We start from the raw sequence: 17,759 nt of genomic DNA, 5'->3' as shown, positions 1-17,759 counted from the left end.
CCTCATGTGGCTTGATCCTGTATTTTGTTTTATAAGGCACTGGCCAAATCATCGTGGAGTGGTTTATCACATGAATCGGCCCACTACCGGCAGCTCTGCTTTTGGTTGTCAACACCTTAAAACATTGGAATTTTCTTGAAATCTTGCCACCTCATTGAATGCTTCCCTTTCCATCTTTGATGCCACTGTCCTCAGGAAAATATCTGCAGGTCACCTTTGATCTTTGAAGTCCAAGGGACATAAGCTTTAGCACAAACTGTGTAACTACCAACTATCAGATTTGGCATACACCAAGACAAATGGGACATAGCTTTCCAAGTTTATCCCAGATAAGGAGTGGTTTTGACAGACAGCAAACATTATTCCCTTACTTCCTTCCACTACCATACGTCTCCTTACATGTACCTCCAACAGAAAGTGCAAAGAGATTGCGGATTTCTGTCAGTAGTGTTCTGACCGTTAATTCAATTGTTTCTGCCTGACCCCACCTACATTCTGTCTTCCTCTTAAGATATCTCTGAACTTATCCATATATCACATACACCTCCTATCATCTCAATCGAGGTCACTTTTGCAACCCTGATTTCCCTCACTCCAATGCCTTCACGGCAGTCATGAGAAGTGACTGAGGAAGTTTCTGGGAGAAGTTGGCTTGCTAACCACACTTGAGTCGGAGATCATGGAGGACCTGGTGTCAAAGAACGGTGAAGCCCCAAACATTCCGTTACTGTAGCTCCCTTCCTTCTTCTCGAGCCACTCCTCTAGGACAGTTACAGAATTTTTTCTAAAACCTTTCTGCCTCTCCCTCTTTAAGACCCTCTTTAAAATCTACTTCTTTGATTAAACTTTTAGTCATTCGTCCTAATTTCTTTTACTTCAGTCAACTTTGTTGATTTTACATCTGAGAGATGCCTTGGAATGTTTCCTTGTGTAAATAATATTACGTAATTACAAGTTGCGATTGGTGGTTGCACAGCTAAGTGGGGTGGAGGTGGAGTTGGTTCAGCAAGGATAGGAGTGATGGACAAGAATGCAAAGGTCAAAAGGCCAACAAAAAGTTTTGAGAAAATTAATGGTATTGGTGATGGTACAGATATCATTTCAATGAAAAGAGGCAGAAGTGGCAATGGGTGAAGTTGGAAAGTATATTGTTGGTAAGTACTTACTTCAAAGATGTTAATCATACTTCATTTGCCAAACTGAAGCAGACTGTATTAATGGATTCAATATATAGTGTCATGCATATCTAGTCAAACATAGGATCGAGGAACATGGTTTATTTAACTAAATTGCTAGACTCAACAAGTTCATGAATCAGAAGTCCCATTATTTTCCTAGATGTTGGCAAGTCACCGATGTAATGTGACTTCTATAATTATATTATCCACAAAACAAAATTGAAATACTTAACTGCAATTCATGGTTTTATTAAAACCAAAATTAACTTAAAAGATGTTCTAAGATCCAGGCATCAAGATGTTCATTAACTTATAAATAAAACCATTTTTAATTCATTCATAGGATGTGGTTGTCACTGGCCGGGTCAGCATTTACTGTCTGTCCCTAGTTGCCCATGAGAAAGTGGTGGTGAGCTGCTGTGATTATAACACACTCATAGATAATCAGGCTTATCTTCTGCACTGAATATGTTAATCATTTAATGGTTACACATACAACCTCTTTTAGTTACATCAAATGAGTCAATTCAACAATTCCAAGAATGTTAAGTGCAAGAGGGTCAATTTGCCAATATGACCAAAATCCTGTGGTTGAATCACTGACAACCTCGCTGCCAGATATTCTTGCATATTTCTGTGACAATAAATGAAGATTTTTAAAGAATCAATACACCACTTAAGCTGACTGTAACAGGAAGATTCAGAAGATCACTCTTTTCCTTTATCTACTTCCCCATCCCCAAATCAAACACTAGTGTCTCCAATTACTTATAACTTCTTAAAGAAAAGTAAACACTACACTAGTTAATGCATGGATTAAAACTTCGAAGAAATGATAACACTTTAAAATCACAATCCAATTTGAAGGTACATCAGGCTACATCTTGCTATTCTTGTTGAGTCTTGCTACTCACAACATTAACAGTGTAATGCAATTCTTTGAAATCCACAAGAGCAATTATAAACTATGTCACAATAGATGCAATGTAAAGGCTACAGAGTTGCCTTGACAACAATGATAATAGACCACATGAATACTCTCATTTGATGTGGTCAATAGTAGACATACGCAGAATATAGTGGCAGATCGCCAAAAGTACAGCATTGACGTCAGAAGATTGTGCAACTGTCTCATCTTGGCTCGATAAACCTACAAACAATGAACAAGCATTGGACAGTCTTGCAATGGCGTTAATATAGTGTTTGCAAAACATAGTCCTGAAATTAAATAGATGTAATGATATCTGGATGAAGAAATTCAAAAGAGGTCAATAATACTTTTCCTCTGCAAAGTTGCTTTCCAATCCCTTTTCCTCCAACTCCAGTTAAGACCACATACACTATATTAATTCAGCAAACATCTGAAAAGATGTCTGAAGTGTAAATAAACAGCTTTGCTTTAACATTAAAAAATTTATATAAAATCCACAAATTTGCTTATTAAACAAATCATTTATTTAAGTGTGCAGATGTGCAGAGCCAAATGATTGCAAAACACAGCACAGACACAATAAGCCAACTAGCACTGTTCTGTGTTGAACATTTTTGATTTTAAACTTTAATAAATTTCGTACTGGTAACTTAGTCTTCACACATACTATTGCAATGTATTACAACATGAATCTTTAAACTATATCATGCTCATGATTAAAATATTTCAGCTACCCAAAAATCCTCTATACAAGCTTGGCATTTTTAATTAGGATTTTGTGAAATGTTATATCCACATTAGTCAGTTTTTCTTTCACTTACAAAAGTCCCTATAGTAATTTACGATTTCACTATTTGAAGCTAAAGAATCGGTTAACCACATTTTGCCATGAGTGTGACAACATGAGTACTGAGTATCACACTTGGCAAACTTTTACCTTTGGCCCACAGCTTTGGATCCAGCTGTGAGTAAATGCAATGAAAAAGTCTGCTTTCTATGCTAGCTGTACATTTGTTGTAAGAGGTTTGCGCAGTTTCAACCCAATGACAGAATAAATCAGAATTCTGTAGTATAACCCATACAATAAATAACCTGACCTGAGAGCACTTGTGCTCACAGTGGATGTTAAAAAGTGGAAATGTGCCATTAACCAGCTCAAAGAGGTTCAAGAGAACAAACCCATGCAACTGCACATAATTTAGAGAAGTGTACAATATTTCAGATAGATTCTTTCCATGGATTATTCCAAACTCAAAATCCAAAGATTTGTAATAATGAATCACAATCATGTACACAGATGTTTATCATAGTTAGATATGAAAATTACTCTTAAAGTTCCTAAGCAATTCTACCCAACTGCTCATAAAATCAAAATTTTCCAAATGATTGGTCTTCCTTAGTCCAGCTATAAAATCAAACGTACAATCAGACTATTCAGCTAGTTTGTCAGCCCAATGCTGTAAATCAATAAATCTTCAATTGAAAATATGCAATTAATATAGTACAACTCAACAGAGGAAGCAATCAGCATCATTGTTTGTTTGCTCAAGCTTATGTCAGTTTGAAATTAAAATGGTATTCACTGTGATGACAACTCTCACATTTACATTAGTTCAGCAGTGTGCAGAGATACCAAATGCACTTGGAATTGATTTGCTGATCCAAACTACACTTTAGTGCCTGCAACGTATTTCAATACACTTGACACAAACTCGCCCTCTCCCCCCAAAAAAAGCATGAAGTGCACTTTCAAACAGCAGCTAAACATTTTGTTTGCTTTGTAAAATGGTGGAGAAAACATAACACTAGCTAATTTCATCGAATAGTTCAGCACGCAAATAACAATTATATACAATATATATTAACCAAAAATGTAGAAATAATCAAATACCTATTTCACTTTAACTAGAAAGCAGTCATGTGTAATACGCTCCTCCCCACCTAGCTTGGAACACCTGTGGTGTCATCAGTTCAGAACACAAAACCACTCCACTCACATTTGAACTGAGTTAAGGACAGTATTTATAAAACCTCATTTCTCATTTACTTAGTGGAGGAACTTTTCAAGTGAACAACAAGACTATGATTCATTAGAAGCATCAGAAGAATATCACACCTTGTTTAACACAAAAAGCTCGTTAAGTCATATCAGGTTTTTAAATTAATACCCATGACGTCGGATTGAATAGATAATTCAGCAGGAATAAACTTTATCCCATTTCCCCAGGGTACAAAAGATAAGGGGTAATAGGTTTAAAGGGATTTAAGGAAAATTTGTTTCACCCAGTGAGTGGTGGGTATTTGGAACTCATGGCCTAAAACCCGGTACAGGATGAGAACTATTAAAAAATTTTAGAAATATTTAGAGGAGTGCTTGAAACAGCACAGTACACAAGACTGTGGGTCAAGATTGCTGTGGAAAAGCACAGCAGAAGAGGCAGCATCCAAGGAGCAGGAAAATTGATGTTTCGGGCAAAAGCCCTTCATCAGGAATGAGGCAGGAAGCCTTCGGGGTGGAAAGATAAATGGAAGAGGAGGGGGTGCTGGGGAGAAGGTAGCTAAGAGTACAATAGGTGAACGGAGGTGGGGATGAAGGTGATAGGTTGGAGAGGAGGATGGAGTGGATAGGTAGGAAGGGAGATTGGCAGGTAGGACAGGTCATGAGGATGGTGCTGAGCTGGAAGGTTGGAACTGGGAAAGGTGTGGGGAGGGGAAATGAGGAAACTGGTGAAGTCCACATTGATGCCCTGGGGTTGAAGTGTTCCGAGATGGAAGATGAGGCACTCTTCCTCCAGGCGTTGGGTGGCAAGGGAATGGTGGTGGAAGAGGCTCAGGTTCTCATGTCCTCGACAGAGTGGGAGGGGAATCTGAAATGTTCAGCCACGCAGTAGTGAGGTTGACTGGCGTGGGTGTCCTGTAGGTGCTCCCTAACGCGCTCTGCGCGAAGGCGTCCCATCTCTCCAGAGAAAAGAATTCTGCATCGGGAGCAACAGATACAATAAATGACATTGGTGGATGTGCAGGTGAAACTTTGATGGATGTGGAAGGCTCCTCTGGGGCCTTGGATGGAGGTGGGGGGTGGGAGGGGGCAGTGGGGTGGGTGGGAGGTGGTGTGGGCACAGGTTTTGCAATTCCTGCAGTTGCAGGGGAAGGTGCCAGGACGGTAGGGTGGGTTGTTGGAGGGAGTGAACCTGACCAAGTAGTCACGGAGGGAACAGTCTTTGTGGAAAGTGGAAAGGGGTGGAGGGGGAAATATATCCCTGGTGATGCGGTCCAATTTGTTGGTGGCAGTAATGTCGTCGGATGATGCGGTTATGAGGAGGTTGGTGGGTGGAAGGCGAGGACCGGGGGGAGGGTTCTGTCCTTGTTACACCTGGAGGGGTGGGGTTTGAGGGCGGAGGTGTGGGACATGTATGAAATGTGTTGGAGGGTATCTTCAACCATGTGGGAAGGGAAATTTCTTTAAAGAAGGAGGCTATCTGGTGTGGTCTGTAGTGGAACTGGGTGGTTAGCACTGCGGCCTCACAGTGCCAGGGACCCGGGTTCAATTCCCACCTCAGGCAATTACCCGTGTCTGTACGGGTGCTCTGGTTTCCCCCCACAGTCCAAAAATGTGCAGGTCAGGTGAATTGGCCATGCTAAATTGCGCGTAGTGTTAGGTGAAAGGGTCAATGTAGGGGAATGGGTGTGTTGCTGTTCGGAGGGTCAGTGTGGACTTGTTGAGCTGAAGGGCCTGTTTCCACACTGTAAGTAATCTAATCGGGTCCTCCTGGGAGCGGATACAGCGGAGGATTTGGGAATAGGGGATAACGTTTTTGCAGGAGGTAGGGTGGGAAGAGGTGTAATTCAGGTAGTTGTGGGACTCGGTGCATTTGAAAATGTAACTGTTATCATTAGCTTGCTAATTAATTTACATGGACTAAATGTTGGGAAGAGAAGATATGCCCTCGATGACTGGCAGAGCCTCGATGGGTCAAAGGTCGTTTTTTTCATGCTGTAATACTCTGCCATGAAATTACCCCACTAAGCACTGCCATTGTAATATCCTACAACTCCTTTCATTTTATTTCTTAACAGTTTCCCATTTTCAAGCTTACAACAACCTTACTAAAACAAATACCTAATAATTATCTTACACTGGTTAGAAATTGAGTTCTTAATTATAAATTAATTAGCGAACTAATGATAACAGTTACATTTTCAAATACTGAACCGTAACAATAGTTTTTCATTTACATACTAAACTATTGAAGTTTATCCAATTCAACTGCCATTTATGGAGCTCTTTTGCTTCAATTTTGAATTTTCAGAAAACATTTGATAATGTGAGATTTGTCTAAAAAATGCAGGTGTATAGAACTGGCAGGAATTGGTTGCTATATAGGAGATAAAGTGTAGGATTAGTGGTTTTGCTGAGGTCTTCAAACGTCAGTGAAGGTGATTTATTCTTGAGATGGAAATGATTTAGCTTTGGGAAGTACCATGTTGATATTTGTTATCATTACTAAAACAAAGTTTTTTTAGAAAATGAAGAAAATCTGTGAGGGTTAGTTTAATTGAAGAGACAGTTAAGAGCTAGGTGTAATTTAAAATGAAGAGATGTATGGTAAAACAGTTTTGGCAGGAAAAGGAATTTCTGTTCTCTGGGACAATGTTACAGTATATAGGTGAACAGACTAAGAAACTAGTCAATTCCCGTTCCACAAAATGAAAATAAAACTTGTGAATTGATAGTCTGTTTCTCACTGCATCCAACTTTGTTTCTCAACTACTGGTTTAGACCATTTTCAGCACTTTTAATAGAACATAGAACATTACAGTGCAGTACAGGCCCTTCGGTTCTCGATGTTGCGCCGACCAGTCATATCAATCTGAAGCCCATCTAACCTACACTATTCCATGTACATCCATATGTTTGTCCAGTGTCGACTTGAATGCACTGAAAGTTGGCGAATCTACTACCGTTGCAGGCAAAGCACTCCATACCCTTACTACTCTCTGAGTAAAGAAACTACCTCAGACATCTGTCCTATATCTATCACCCCTCAATTTAAAGCTATGGCCCCTCATGCTCGCTGTCACCATACTTGGAAAAAGGCTCTCCCTGTCCCCCCAACTAACCCTCTGATTATCTATTAAGTCACCTCTCAACCTTCTTCTCTCCAATGAAAACAGCCTCAAGTCCCTCAGCCTTTTCTCGTAAGACCTTCCCTCCATACTAGGCAACATCCTAGTAAATCTCCTCTGCACCCTTTCCAAAGTTTCCACTTCCTTCTTATAATGTAGTGACCAGAATTGTACACAATACTCCAAGTGCGGCCGCACCAGAGTTTTGTACAGCTGCAGCATAACCTCATGGTTCCGGAACTCGATCCCTCTATTAATAAAAGCTAAAACACTGTATGCCTTCTTAACAACCCTGTCAACCTGGGTGGCAACTTTCAAGGATCTGTGTACAAGGACACAGAGATCTCTCTGCTCATCTACACTACCAAGAATCTTACCATTAGCCCAGTACTTTGCATTCCAGTTACTCCGACCAAAGTGAATCACCTCACACTTGTCCGCATTAAATTCCATTTGCCACCTCTCAGCCCAGCTCTGCAGCTTATCAATGTCTCTCTGTAACCTACAACATCTTTCGTCACTATCCACAATTCCACCGACCTTAGAGTCGTCTGCGAATTTACTAACCCACCCTTCTACGCCCTCATCCAGGTCATTTATAAAAATGACGAACAGCAATGGACCCAACACCGACCCTTGCGGTACACCACTAGTAACTGGATTTCCAGGATGAATATTTCCCATCAACCACCGCCCTCTGTCTTCTTTCAGCTAGCCAATTACTGATCCAAACTGCTATATCTCCCATTCCTCCCCATTTTGTACAATAGCCTACTGTGGGGAACCTTATTGAATGCTTTGCTGAAATCCATATACACCAAATCAACCGGTTTATTCTCATCTACCTGTTTGGTCACCTTCTCAAAGAACTCAGTAAGGTTTGTGAGGCATGACCTACCCTTCACAAAACCGTGCTGACTATCCCTAATTAAATTATCCTTTTCTAGATTATTATAAATCCTATCTCCTATAACTTTTTCCAACACTTTACCAACAACTGAAGTAAGGCTCACTGGTCTATAATTACCAGGGTTGTCTCTACTCCCCTTTTTGAACAGAGGAACCACATTTGCTATCTTCCAGTCTTCTGGCACTATTTCTGTAGACAATGATGATTCAATGTCAAAGGCTCGGCAATCTCCTCCCTGGCTTTCCAGAGAATCCTAGGATAAATCCCATCCGGCTCAGGAGACTTATCTATTTTCACACTCTGCAGGATTTCTAATACCTCTTCCTTGTGACCCTCAATCCCACCTAGTCTAGTAACCTGTATCTCAGTATTCTCCTCGACAACATTGTTGTTTTCTAGAGTGAATACTGTCGAAAAATATTCATTTAGTGCCTCCACACACAACTTCCCACTATTATCCTTGATTGGCCCTAATCTTACTCTTGTCATTCTTTTATTCCTTAAATACCTATAGAAAGCCTTAGGGTTTACCCTGATCCTATCCACCAACAACTTCTCATGCCTCCTCCTGGCTCTTCTGAGCTCTCTCTTTAGGTTGAAAACAGCTTTATATCTTGAAAATAGAAGTACAAATAAATAAAGCCATATATAAAAAGGATAACAGCATTTTGGGTGCCTAAACAGAGTACACTTGCATAAAAAGAAATGCTAGAAAGAGGAATCCATTTATATAGTGCCAATCAAGGATCATTGGATCTTCTAAAGAGGTATATAGTAAATGGAGCACTTTTGAAATATAGTTACATAATGTAATAAATGAGGCAGCCAATTTACAAACAGTATTCTCCAACAAACAGCAGTATGATAATGATGAGGTAAGTTGTTTTTGTGATGGTGATGCTGCAAGTACTTTTTGTAATGTTGATGCTGCAAGTAATAAATCACCTGGTTCTTCTTCAAAACAAACCCATGTAATTTTTACAATCACCCAAGAGGGCAGTCATAGTCTAATGTTTCATCCAAGAGAAGGCACTTCCAATAGCGCAGTACTTTTTCATTACTGCACTAACATTTGAACCCACAACATTCTGGTCAGAGGTGAGAATGTGACCAAATAAGCCATGGCTGACAATAATGCCTTTCCGCAAAATGTTTAGATGTAGTCACAGCTAATGTATTTCCGATGCATATTCACAAAGCTGGTGTACCAGGCAGTTACTTCCTTTCTGTCTACATATCTCAGATTTAAATGCAATAATTGAAACAATGTTAATTACAAATTAAGCCATTACGTTATTCCCCTTATAACTCCTGAACAAATGCAGCCATTTGTAAGCAATGCATTTCCTCAGGTTTTACGAATTCCTGACACCTTTTCATACTTCCAGGCGAAATACGGCACATATAAAAGGACTGGAAATCCACCATATCTCACAAACCTCCGGATACAACAGTGCGTATCAGCAGAAAGATACAGCCTCCATACTGAAGAAATATTAAAATGTAAATAGACCCAAGTATAGATTTACTATGTTCGGAGGGTCAAAGTAATTCAAGTAGATAAATTATGAACTTTGTACCAATACCACCCATTTCATATATCTGTTTACAACCCTGGCTTCAGACCCATACCTCTTTGATCGCGAAGACTGCCTACTTCCAACACTCTAATGTCACCTGTCTTCCTCTCCTCCTTCAGCCATTCTGCTGCAAAACCATCAAGCCATGTTCATGTCACCTCCAAGACTCAAGTATTCTAAAGTTTCTCCTGATGGACTTCAAATCAGCCATCTTCCATGAAATTCAATCTGGACAAAACTATGTGTGTCCATATTCTAACCTGCTCTTGTTTTGTTCACCCATCACATCGATGCTCACAGGCCTATAGTGAGACCCAGTCCTCCGATAATACTGGTTGTGTTTCAAATCCCGCATGGAAATTCCTCAGGCTACCCCGGTAACATTTTCAGGCACTACAACATTCTAAGAACGCACTATGAATTGGCAGTGCTAACCACTAAGCCACCATCCTGTTGTAACAGTTTTTGTTTCCTCATGCTTCCTGTGAAATTTCTTGAAAACCTTGGCATTTTCCTACATTAAGATTAGATTACTTACAGTGTGGAAACAGGCCCATCGGCCCAACAAGTCCACACCAACCCGCCGAAGCGCAACCCACCCAGACCCATTCCCCTACATTTGCCCCATTCACCTAACACTATGGGCAATTTAGCATGGCCAATTCACCTAACCTGCACATTTTTGGATTGTGGGAGAAAACTGGAGCACCCGGAGGAAACCCACGCAGACACGGGGAGAATGTGCAAACTCCACACAGACGATCACCTGAGGCGGGAACTGAACCCGGGTCTCTGATGATGTGAGGCAGCAGTGCTAACCACTGGGCTACCGTGCCGCCCATAAGGATGATATATAAATAGAACTGGTTGCTTTCAAGGTCAATATGTAGAATTAATTTTAAATCAGAATGTGCAAATTGTTGTTCAACCAGCAATGTAACTTTATTTACTCTTTCGTAGTTCTTTAACCACCAATTATAATACCTTGGTTTTTGTATAAAGACCCACTTTTGCCACCTATATGCTTGTTTACAGGTAGATGTTTCATTATAATGTGTGCTGAAAAAATATGTAACACCCATCAATGAGCAAGGAAAGTTAATCCAAGAAGACCATTTCATCAATTGTGTTCATCTTCTGGTATTCCACTACACACCAGCTTGTGTAAAAATACATTTTGAACATCCACTTTTGATTTCATTTCCTTTCTAGTTTTAACAAATGTTCATCATCTGACCAAAACTGTTTTCTTAGGCTAGAGTGGTTTAGATCACTTAAAGTCCATGTCGATTAGGAAATTGCAAACAAACAGGAAATCGTTGAATAGCTTTGAGAGTTCTTTATGACCCCACTTTTGATTAAACTATACTGTCTCACACATTTGGCAGAAATAACCTAGATTTTGTTCTAAACAATATTGACATGTTAACATCAGAAAAGAAACAAGTATGAACTCCTGCCAATAAGATGTCCATGCATTAGGTCCTACTTGAGTGTTAGTTTTACCATTTCATTTAGACTTGCCTGCTTCTTCTAGATGTAGTGTGCATAATAGCAAGCAATATATAGAGAACAACGTCATGAGTTTACATATGTAGTAAGTTGCTGTAGTGAGGTAATGGCTATGAATTATCTCAAGATTCTGATTTAATTTGCAACCTAAACATCTACTAACTTAAAGCAAGATGTTTTATTGTTGTCAATCAGTTCCACACATCAAAAATTTATTTTAAAAAATGCAATCAGGGATTATAGTTTGTTCCTATCAAAATTCTCCCATGAACATTAAATAACAAGTTAATAAAATATGGAAGTTTAAACAAACAATCTTCACAATTGAAAGAGAGCGCGAGACAGAGAGCGAATGAGTGTGTGTGTGTGTGTGTGTGTGTGTGTGTGTGTGTTTGTTTGTTTTGCAGTGGTGTCACTTGTCGTGTGACATGAATCCAAGGTCCCGGTTGAAGCTATCCCTGAACTTGGCTATCAGCCTCTGCTCAACCACTTTTGAGTTGTTGCCTGTCCCAAAGTCTGCCTTGGTGGACGGTCACCCGAAAGTCTGAGGTCGAATGTCCCGGACCGCTGAAGTGTTCTCTGACTGGGAGGGAACACTCCTGTCAGTTGATTGTTCTGCGGTATCCATTCATCTGTAGCCTCTGCTTAGTCTCGCCAATGTACCATGCCTCAGGGCATCCTTGCCTGCGGCGTATAAGATGGATAATGTTGGTCGAGTCACAGGAGTACCTGCTGCGTACAAGGGAGGTGGTGTCCCCACGTGTAATGGTGGTATCCGTGTTGACACTGACATGTCTTGCAGCCTCTGCCGTGACAGGGTTGTATGATGTTGTCCTGAAAGCTCGACAGTTTGCTGCAAGCAATGATCTGTTTTGAGATTTGGTGGTGACAAGTGAAGGTGTGGGGAAGGTCTTGGTGAGGTGCTAATCCTCAATGATAACGTGTTGCAGGCTGCAAAGAAAATGGTATAGTTTTTCAGTTCCTGAGAAATACTGGACAATGAAGGGTACCCTATCGTGCAGGTCTTGTCTATCTCCTGAGGAGGTCATCATGGTTTCTCGTTGTGGCACATCGGAACTGGCAGTTGATGAGTTGACCATCGTATCCTGTTCTTATGAGGGCCTCCTTGAATACTTCCAAGTGCCCATCACATCCCTCCTCATCTGAACAGATCCGGTGTATGTGTAGGGCTTGTCCGTAGGGGATCGCTATTTTGATATGTTTTGGTTGGAAGCTGGAGAAATGTAGCATCGTGAGGTTATCTGTGGATTTGCGTTAGAGTGAGGTGCCCATCCTTGATGGAGATGCATATGTCCAAGAATGAGACAGATACTAAAGAGTTGTCCATGGTGAGTTTGATGGTGGGATGAAACTCGTTGATATCACTGTGTAGTTGTTTCAGTGACTCCTTGCCATGGGTCCAGAGGAAGAAAATGTTGTCAATGTACCTGGTGTATAGTGTTGGTTGGAGGTCCTGTGTAGAGAAGAAATCTTGTCTGAACCTGTGCATGAAAATGTTGGCATATTGGGGTGCAAAGTTGGTCCCCATGGCTGTTCTGTGTGTCTGGAAGAAGAACTAGTTGTCAAGAAAAAACATTATGGCTTGAGGATAAAGCGGATGAGTTATGGGGTGGTCCTCAGAGATTGGCAATTGTTGGTCCTGGATTCATGTCACATTACAGTTGACCCCACTGCACCATACACACTCTCTCACACACACAATCCTACAGACCCATATACTCACGCAGACCCTCTTTCATACACTTACACATACACACTCCCCCACACGCTCACCCACACATGCAACCTCTCGCATACTTATACCTGTTCACATTCATACTCACACATATGCACATAAGTTTGTGGGGTGAATTTGTACTTGCAGAATTATATTTTATTTCATTTTGTTCAAAAACTGCATAAATCCCTTTTTTAGAAATAGAATCAGTCTGAATACTGGGGCACAGACAGCTTCACACAGGACACCGCACCTTCAATGCATTATCTGAGACGACATGGCACCTATTGTTAAAGCTCACTTGAGAATGTAACTTTAAAAACGTTCTGGGATTTACACATGAAAGAACTGAAAACCAACATAGTCATTCTAAAAGATAAGAGACTTAACAAAACTCCAGGTCTTTTTCAGTATATAATTTCAGTTGCATCACACTGTAAACTTTTGCTATAAATTCTGTGTCTTACAATCTTATACTTCACAACCACTTGATGAAGGAGCAGCGCTCTGAAAGCTAGTGGTTCCAAATAAATCTGTTGAAATATAACCTGGTGTTGTGTGATTTTTAACTTTATAATAAAGTATGGTGATCTGCACATCGAATCGTCGGGTTCATTTGGTATTTAATTGCTACTTCAGTACCGACCTTGTTAATGTGAATCTGTTGTTGCTGGAACTGCTGTTTGTGTTTCTCCAGGAACTGCTGATGTTGCTGCTGTATGACCAGCTGTTGTAAGGCCTGTGCATTCTGTGGCAACGGTGCTGACTGAGTCCTCCCTAATGGACGGTGCTGTCTAAGCTTGTGTATGGAAGGCGAAACTCTGTCAGGGCCAACAAGTGATTGCGGGTGAATGGGTAACGCTCCCAATCCTGAAAGATACCAGAAAGATATAATGCAGAAAACAGCAGAAGAAAACTCTAGACATAAGGGAAAAAAAGAAAGGAAGGAAAATGGCTGTTGAGTAACTCTGGTAACAAAAGGCTATTGCAACCAGCCATTTTCCACTGCAAATACTCTGCTAGTAGTACTTTAATTTCAGGAAAAAAAAACTTCAAAACAATCAGAAGCTTCAACATTAGAGTGTTCCAAAAAATAAACCCCCAAACTGCAAGAAGCATTCCAACTGATTATGCAGCATAAAAGCTTTTGGAGAGCTAGCTTAAAAAAAAGTGTTATGCATGTAAAGGCTGACAAAATTCAAATAAAGTATGATTTAAACCTGCTGCCAAAACAAAACTGGATAACAGACAACAATGTTTTTTTGTTTGGTTTACAATTGTCACATGTACCAAGATACAGCGAAAACTGTTGTTTTACATGCTATATAGGCAGATACCATACAGAGTGCACCAGGGTAGTAGAAGAGAATGCAGCTTACAGTGTTACAGCTGCAGTAAAGGTGCAGAGAGAGAGCTCAAAATTAACATTTGAGAGATCGGTTCAAAAGTTTGATAACAGTGGGGAAGAAGCTGTTCTTGAACCTGTCTGTATGTGTATTCAAACTTCTAGGTCTTCTGCTTTTTAATCATCCAGATAAAAAGTGAAAAAACTGCGGATGTTGTAAATCAGAAACAAAAACAGAAGTTGCTGGAAAAGCTCAGCAGGTCTGGCAGCATCTGTGAAGAGAAATCAAAATTAACGAGGATGAAAGAGAATTAAACCAGGGTGGAAGGGTGTTTGATTATGTTAGTCGCTTTCCTGAGGCAGCAGGAAATATAGATGGAGTCAATGGATGGAAGGCTGGATGCTTGAAGAACTGTGCCGTGTTTATGACTCTGTGTGGGTTTTGCACTTGGGAAGAGCAATTGCTATACCACACTGTGATACATCCAGATACGATGCTTTCTATAGCGCATCTATAAAATTGGTAAGAGCTTTTGTGGATATGTCGAATTTCCTTAGCTTTCTGAGGAAGTAGAGTCGTAGAATTATAGAATCCCTACAGTCCTGAAAGGGGCCAATTGAACATCAGGTATGCACCAACCCTTCAGAGAGCATCCCACCCAGACCCAGCCCACCCACCCTATCCCTGTAACTCCACATTTACAATGGCTAACTCACCTAGTCAGCACATCCCTAAACACTACAGATAATTTAGCATGACTATCCATCTAATCTGCACATCTTTGGACTGTGGAAGGAAACTCGAGTGTCCCGAGGAATCCAACGCAGACAGGAGCAGAATGTGTATACTCCACAGAGACAGTCACCCAAGGCTGGAATTGAATCTGGGTCCCCAGTGCTATGAGACAGCAGTGCTAACCACTGAGCCACCATGCCACCCACAACACTGTTGTGCTTTTCTGACCATTGCATCGACGTGGGTGGATCAGGACAGATTGTTGGTGATCATCACTCCCAAAATCTTGACACTCTTGACTGTCTCCACCTCAGCACCATTGATGCAGACAAGGGCATGCACTCCGCTCCACTTCCTGAAGTCAATGACCAGTACCTTTGTTTTGTTGACATTGATGGAGAGTATGTCTTGACACCATGCTGCTAAGCACTCAATCTCTTTCCTCAATTCTGCCTCATCATTGTTTGATATTTGACCTGCAATGGTGGTATCATCAACAAACTTATAAAATGGAGCTGTGGCACAATTTGGTTACACAGTCATTAGTGGATGAAGTGTCTAGTAGGGGGCTGAGTACGAAGCTTTGTTGGGCACTGGTGCTGAGAGTTATACCTATGCTTACTGATTGTGGCCTATGGGTCAGGAAGCCGAGGATCTATTTACACAGAGGGAAGCTGAGACTTAGGTCTCGGAGCATGTAGATGAGTTTGTTTGAAATTATGATTTTGCAAGACAGAGCTGTAGTCAATAAGAATATCAGTTGTCACAATATATTTAGTATGTATCTCTTATTAAAATGCACTGAATGATTAAAAACAAAAACAGAAGTTGCTGGAAAAGCTCAGTATTTGTGAAGAGAAATCAGAGTTAACATTTAAGATTTGGTAACCCTTCCCCAGTTCTCAAGGGTTAACTTCAGAAATGTTAATTTTGATTTCTCTTCACAGATGCTGCCAGACCTGCTGAGCTTTTCCAGCAACTTCTGTTTTTGTTTCTGATTTACAACATCCGCAGTTTTTTCACTTTTTATCTGGATGATTAAAATGCTGGTTTTCCATCATGCAACCTATGACTTTCAGTTGAAGTCTACATGTTGAAACCAGACATATTCTTATCTATTAGGCAACTGCAATTCAAAACAGGAATGAAAGCACATTAGAAAAGTGAACCCATCTTTCCTTCAATAATTTTCCCTTTTTGCATGATAGTATTTGACTCAATGTTGACATATGATTCCAAAAGTAGCAATTCCATTAATGCATCCAATTACCCAGTAACATGAACCACTTCAATGAACATGGGCAGGATTTCAATCCTAGGAATGGGGCTCACACTTCAGTCTGATTCTGTCCTCCCTTGATTTTCAGCTGGAATCACTAGATCAGTGCGCATTATTCTGCCGTCAGGATTTTAGCTTTAAAAAGTAAATATCATTATGATCTGCTCTTCCCGCCATCTCTGTGCTTTTCAAAAATCTGTTCAATCTCTTAGCTTTTTGTCAGAACTGGAAAAATAATTCAACCTGTGAGAAATATCAGAAGCTATTATTAAGGTAATAATAAATTCAAGGTAACCAGGCAGAATCATATTGGTTTTGTAACAGGGAAATCATTTTGAACCAATTGATTGGAATTGTTCGAGGAAGCAATAGGTGTTGTGGATAAAGGTGACTGTATTGTAATTGAATTCCCAGATGACATTTGATGCCATATCAAAGTTATCGGAGAAGATACAGGCTCAGGATGTTGGGGTTAATGCAGCATCGTGGATAGAAGACAGGCTGGCTAATAGGGAAAATTGTAAAGGTATATTTCCTCAAAAGGCAAAGGTAGAACAAATCCAGAGCTCCCAGGATGACAAAGGAGATAGAACTTAAGTTCACAAAGAAATTGTGCCCATCTGTCATGTGTCAGCTAGCTAATCCAATTGAGAACCAAGCTGAATACAAAAGGTTCAAAAAAGAGCCGAAAAGCAAATTTAAGAAGCAAACGGATCATTAAAAAAAAAGACTGGCAGCGATTAGAAAGGAAAATCTCAAAGTTTTCTATAAGCACAACAATAGTAAACAACATGATTGAGACATTAAATGAATAATTTGCATCTGTGTTCAAATAGGAGACAAATCATGCCCAAGTCATGGCGACAACTTAATCAATGGAAGGTTTAAAATTGGTAAATTGGTGGAGGCAATGGTAAAGCCATCTGTACTCAAAATTACAAGGCAATGGGACCAGATGAGTTGCATTCAAGGATATTGAAAGAAGAAAGAATGGAAATTGTAAAGATTTTAGCAATAACCTTTCAATCTTCCTTGGATTTGTCCTAATAGTCACATGGAAAAGTATGGTTGCTTCAAAAGACTTCGAAAATATGGATTTGTTAGGGGTAAATTGCATCTAACAAACTTGCTGGATTTTTTTTTGAAGTATTGGCAGAGTTAATGAGGGCAAGGCCTCATATGGTGTCTGTGAACATTTACTCGATATAGTGCCACACAATAGATGTGTGAGGAAAGTTACAGATTAAAAGGGACTGTAGCAATGTAGATATAAAATTGGCTGAGGTATAAGAGAGTGATGGTTAATAGGTAGTTTTTTTTGAGCTGGAAGAAAGTCTGTGATGGAGCTCCCCAGATTCTTGCTTTTCTGATATACATAAATTATCTAGATCTTAGCATGCAGGGGACAATTCCAAAGTCTGTG

General features: G+C 40.2%; 1 protein-coding gene across 13 annotated transcripts in view; it reads right to left on the bottom strand.

Moving 5' to 3' along the window:
• hdac4 (histone deacetylase 4) overlaps positions 1–17,759 on the bottom strand; it is a 494,585-nt gene that overhangs the window by 107,595 nt on the left and 369,231 nt on the right. For all 13 annotated transcript variants that reach the window (XM_060827518.1, XM_060827517.1, XM_060827519.1 and 10 more), the window contains one exon: positions 13,623–13,846. In XM_060827518.1, the coding sequence (XP_060683501.1) occupies positions 13,623–13,846 (224 nt within the window). The remainder of the gene's footprint in view (positions 1–13,622; positions 13,847–17,759) is intronic.

The sequence above is a fragment of the Hemiscyllium ocellatum genome, chromosome 7 (assembly GCF_020745735.1).
Source record: "Hemiscyllium ocellatum isolate sHemOce1 chromosome 7, sHemOce1.pat.X.cur, whole genome shotgun sequence".
Classification (NCBI taxonomy): domain Eukaryota; kingdom Metazoa; phylum Chordata; class Chondrichthyes; order Orectolobiformes; family Hemiscylliidae; genus Hemiscyllium; species Hemiscyllium ocellatum.
The sequence above is the reverse complement of the archived record's forward strand: the minus strand, read 5'-3'. Positions and strand labels throughout refer to the sequence as shown.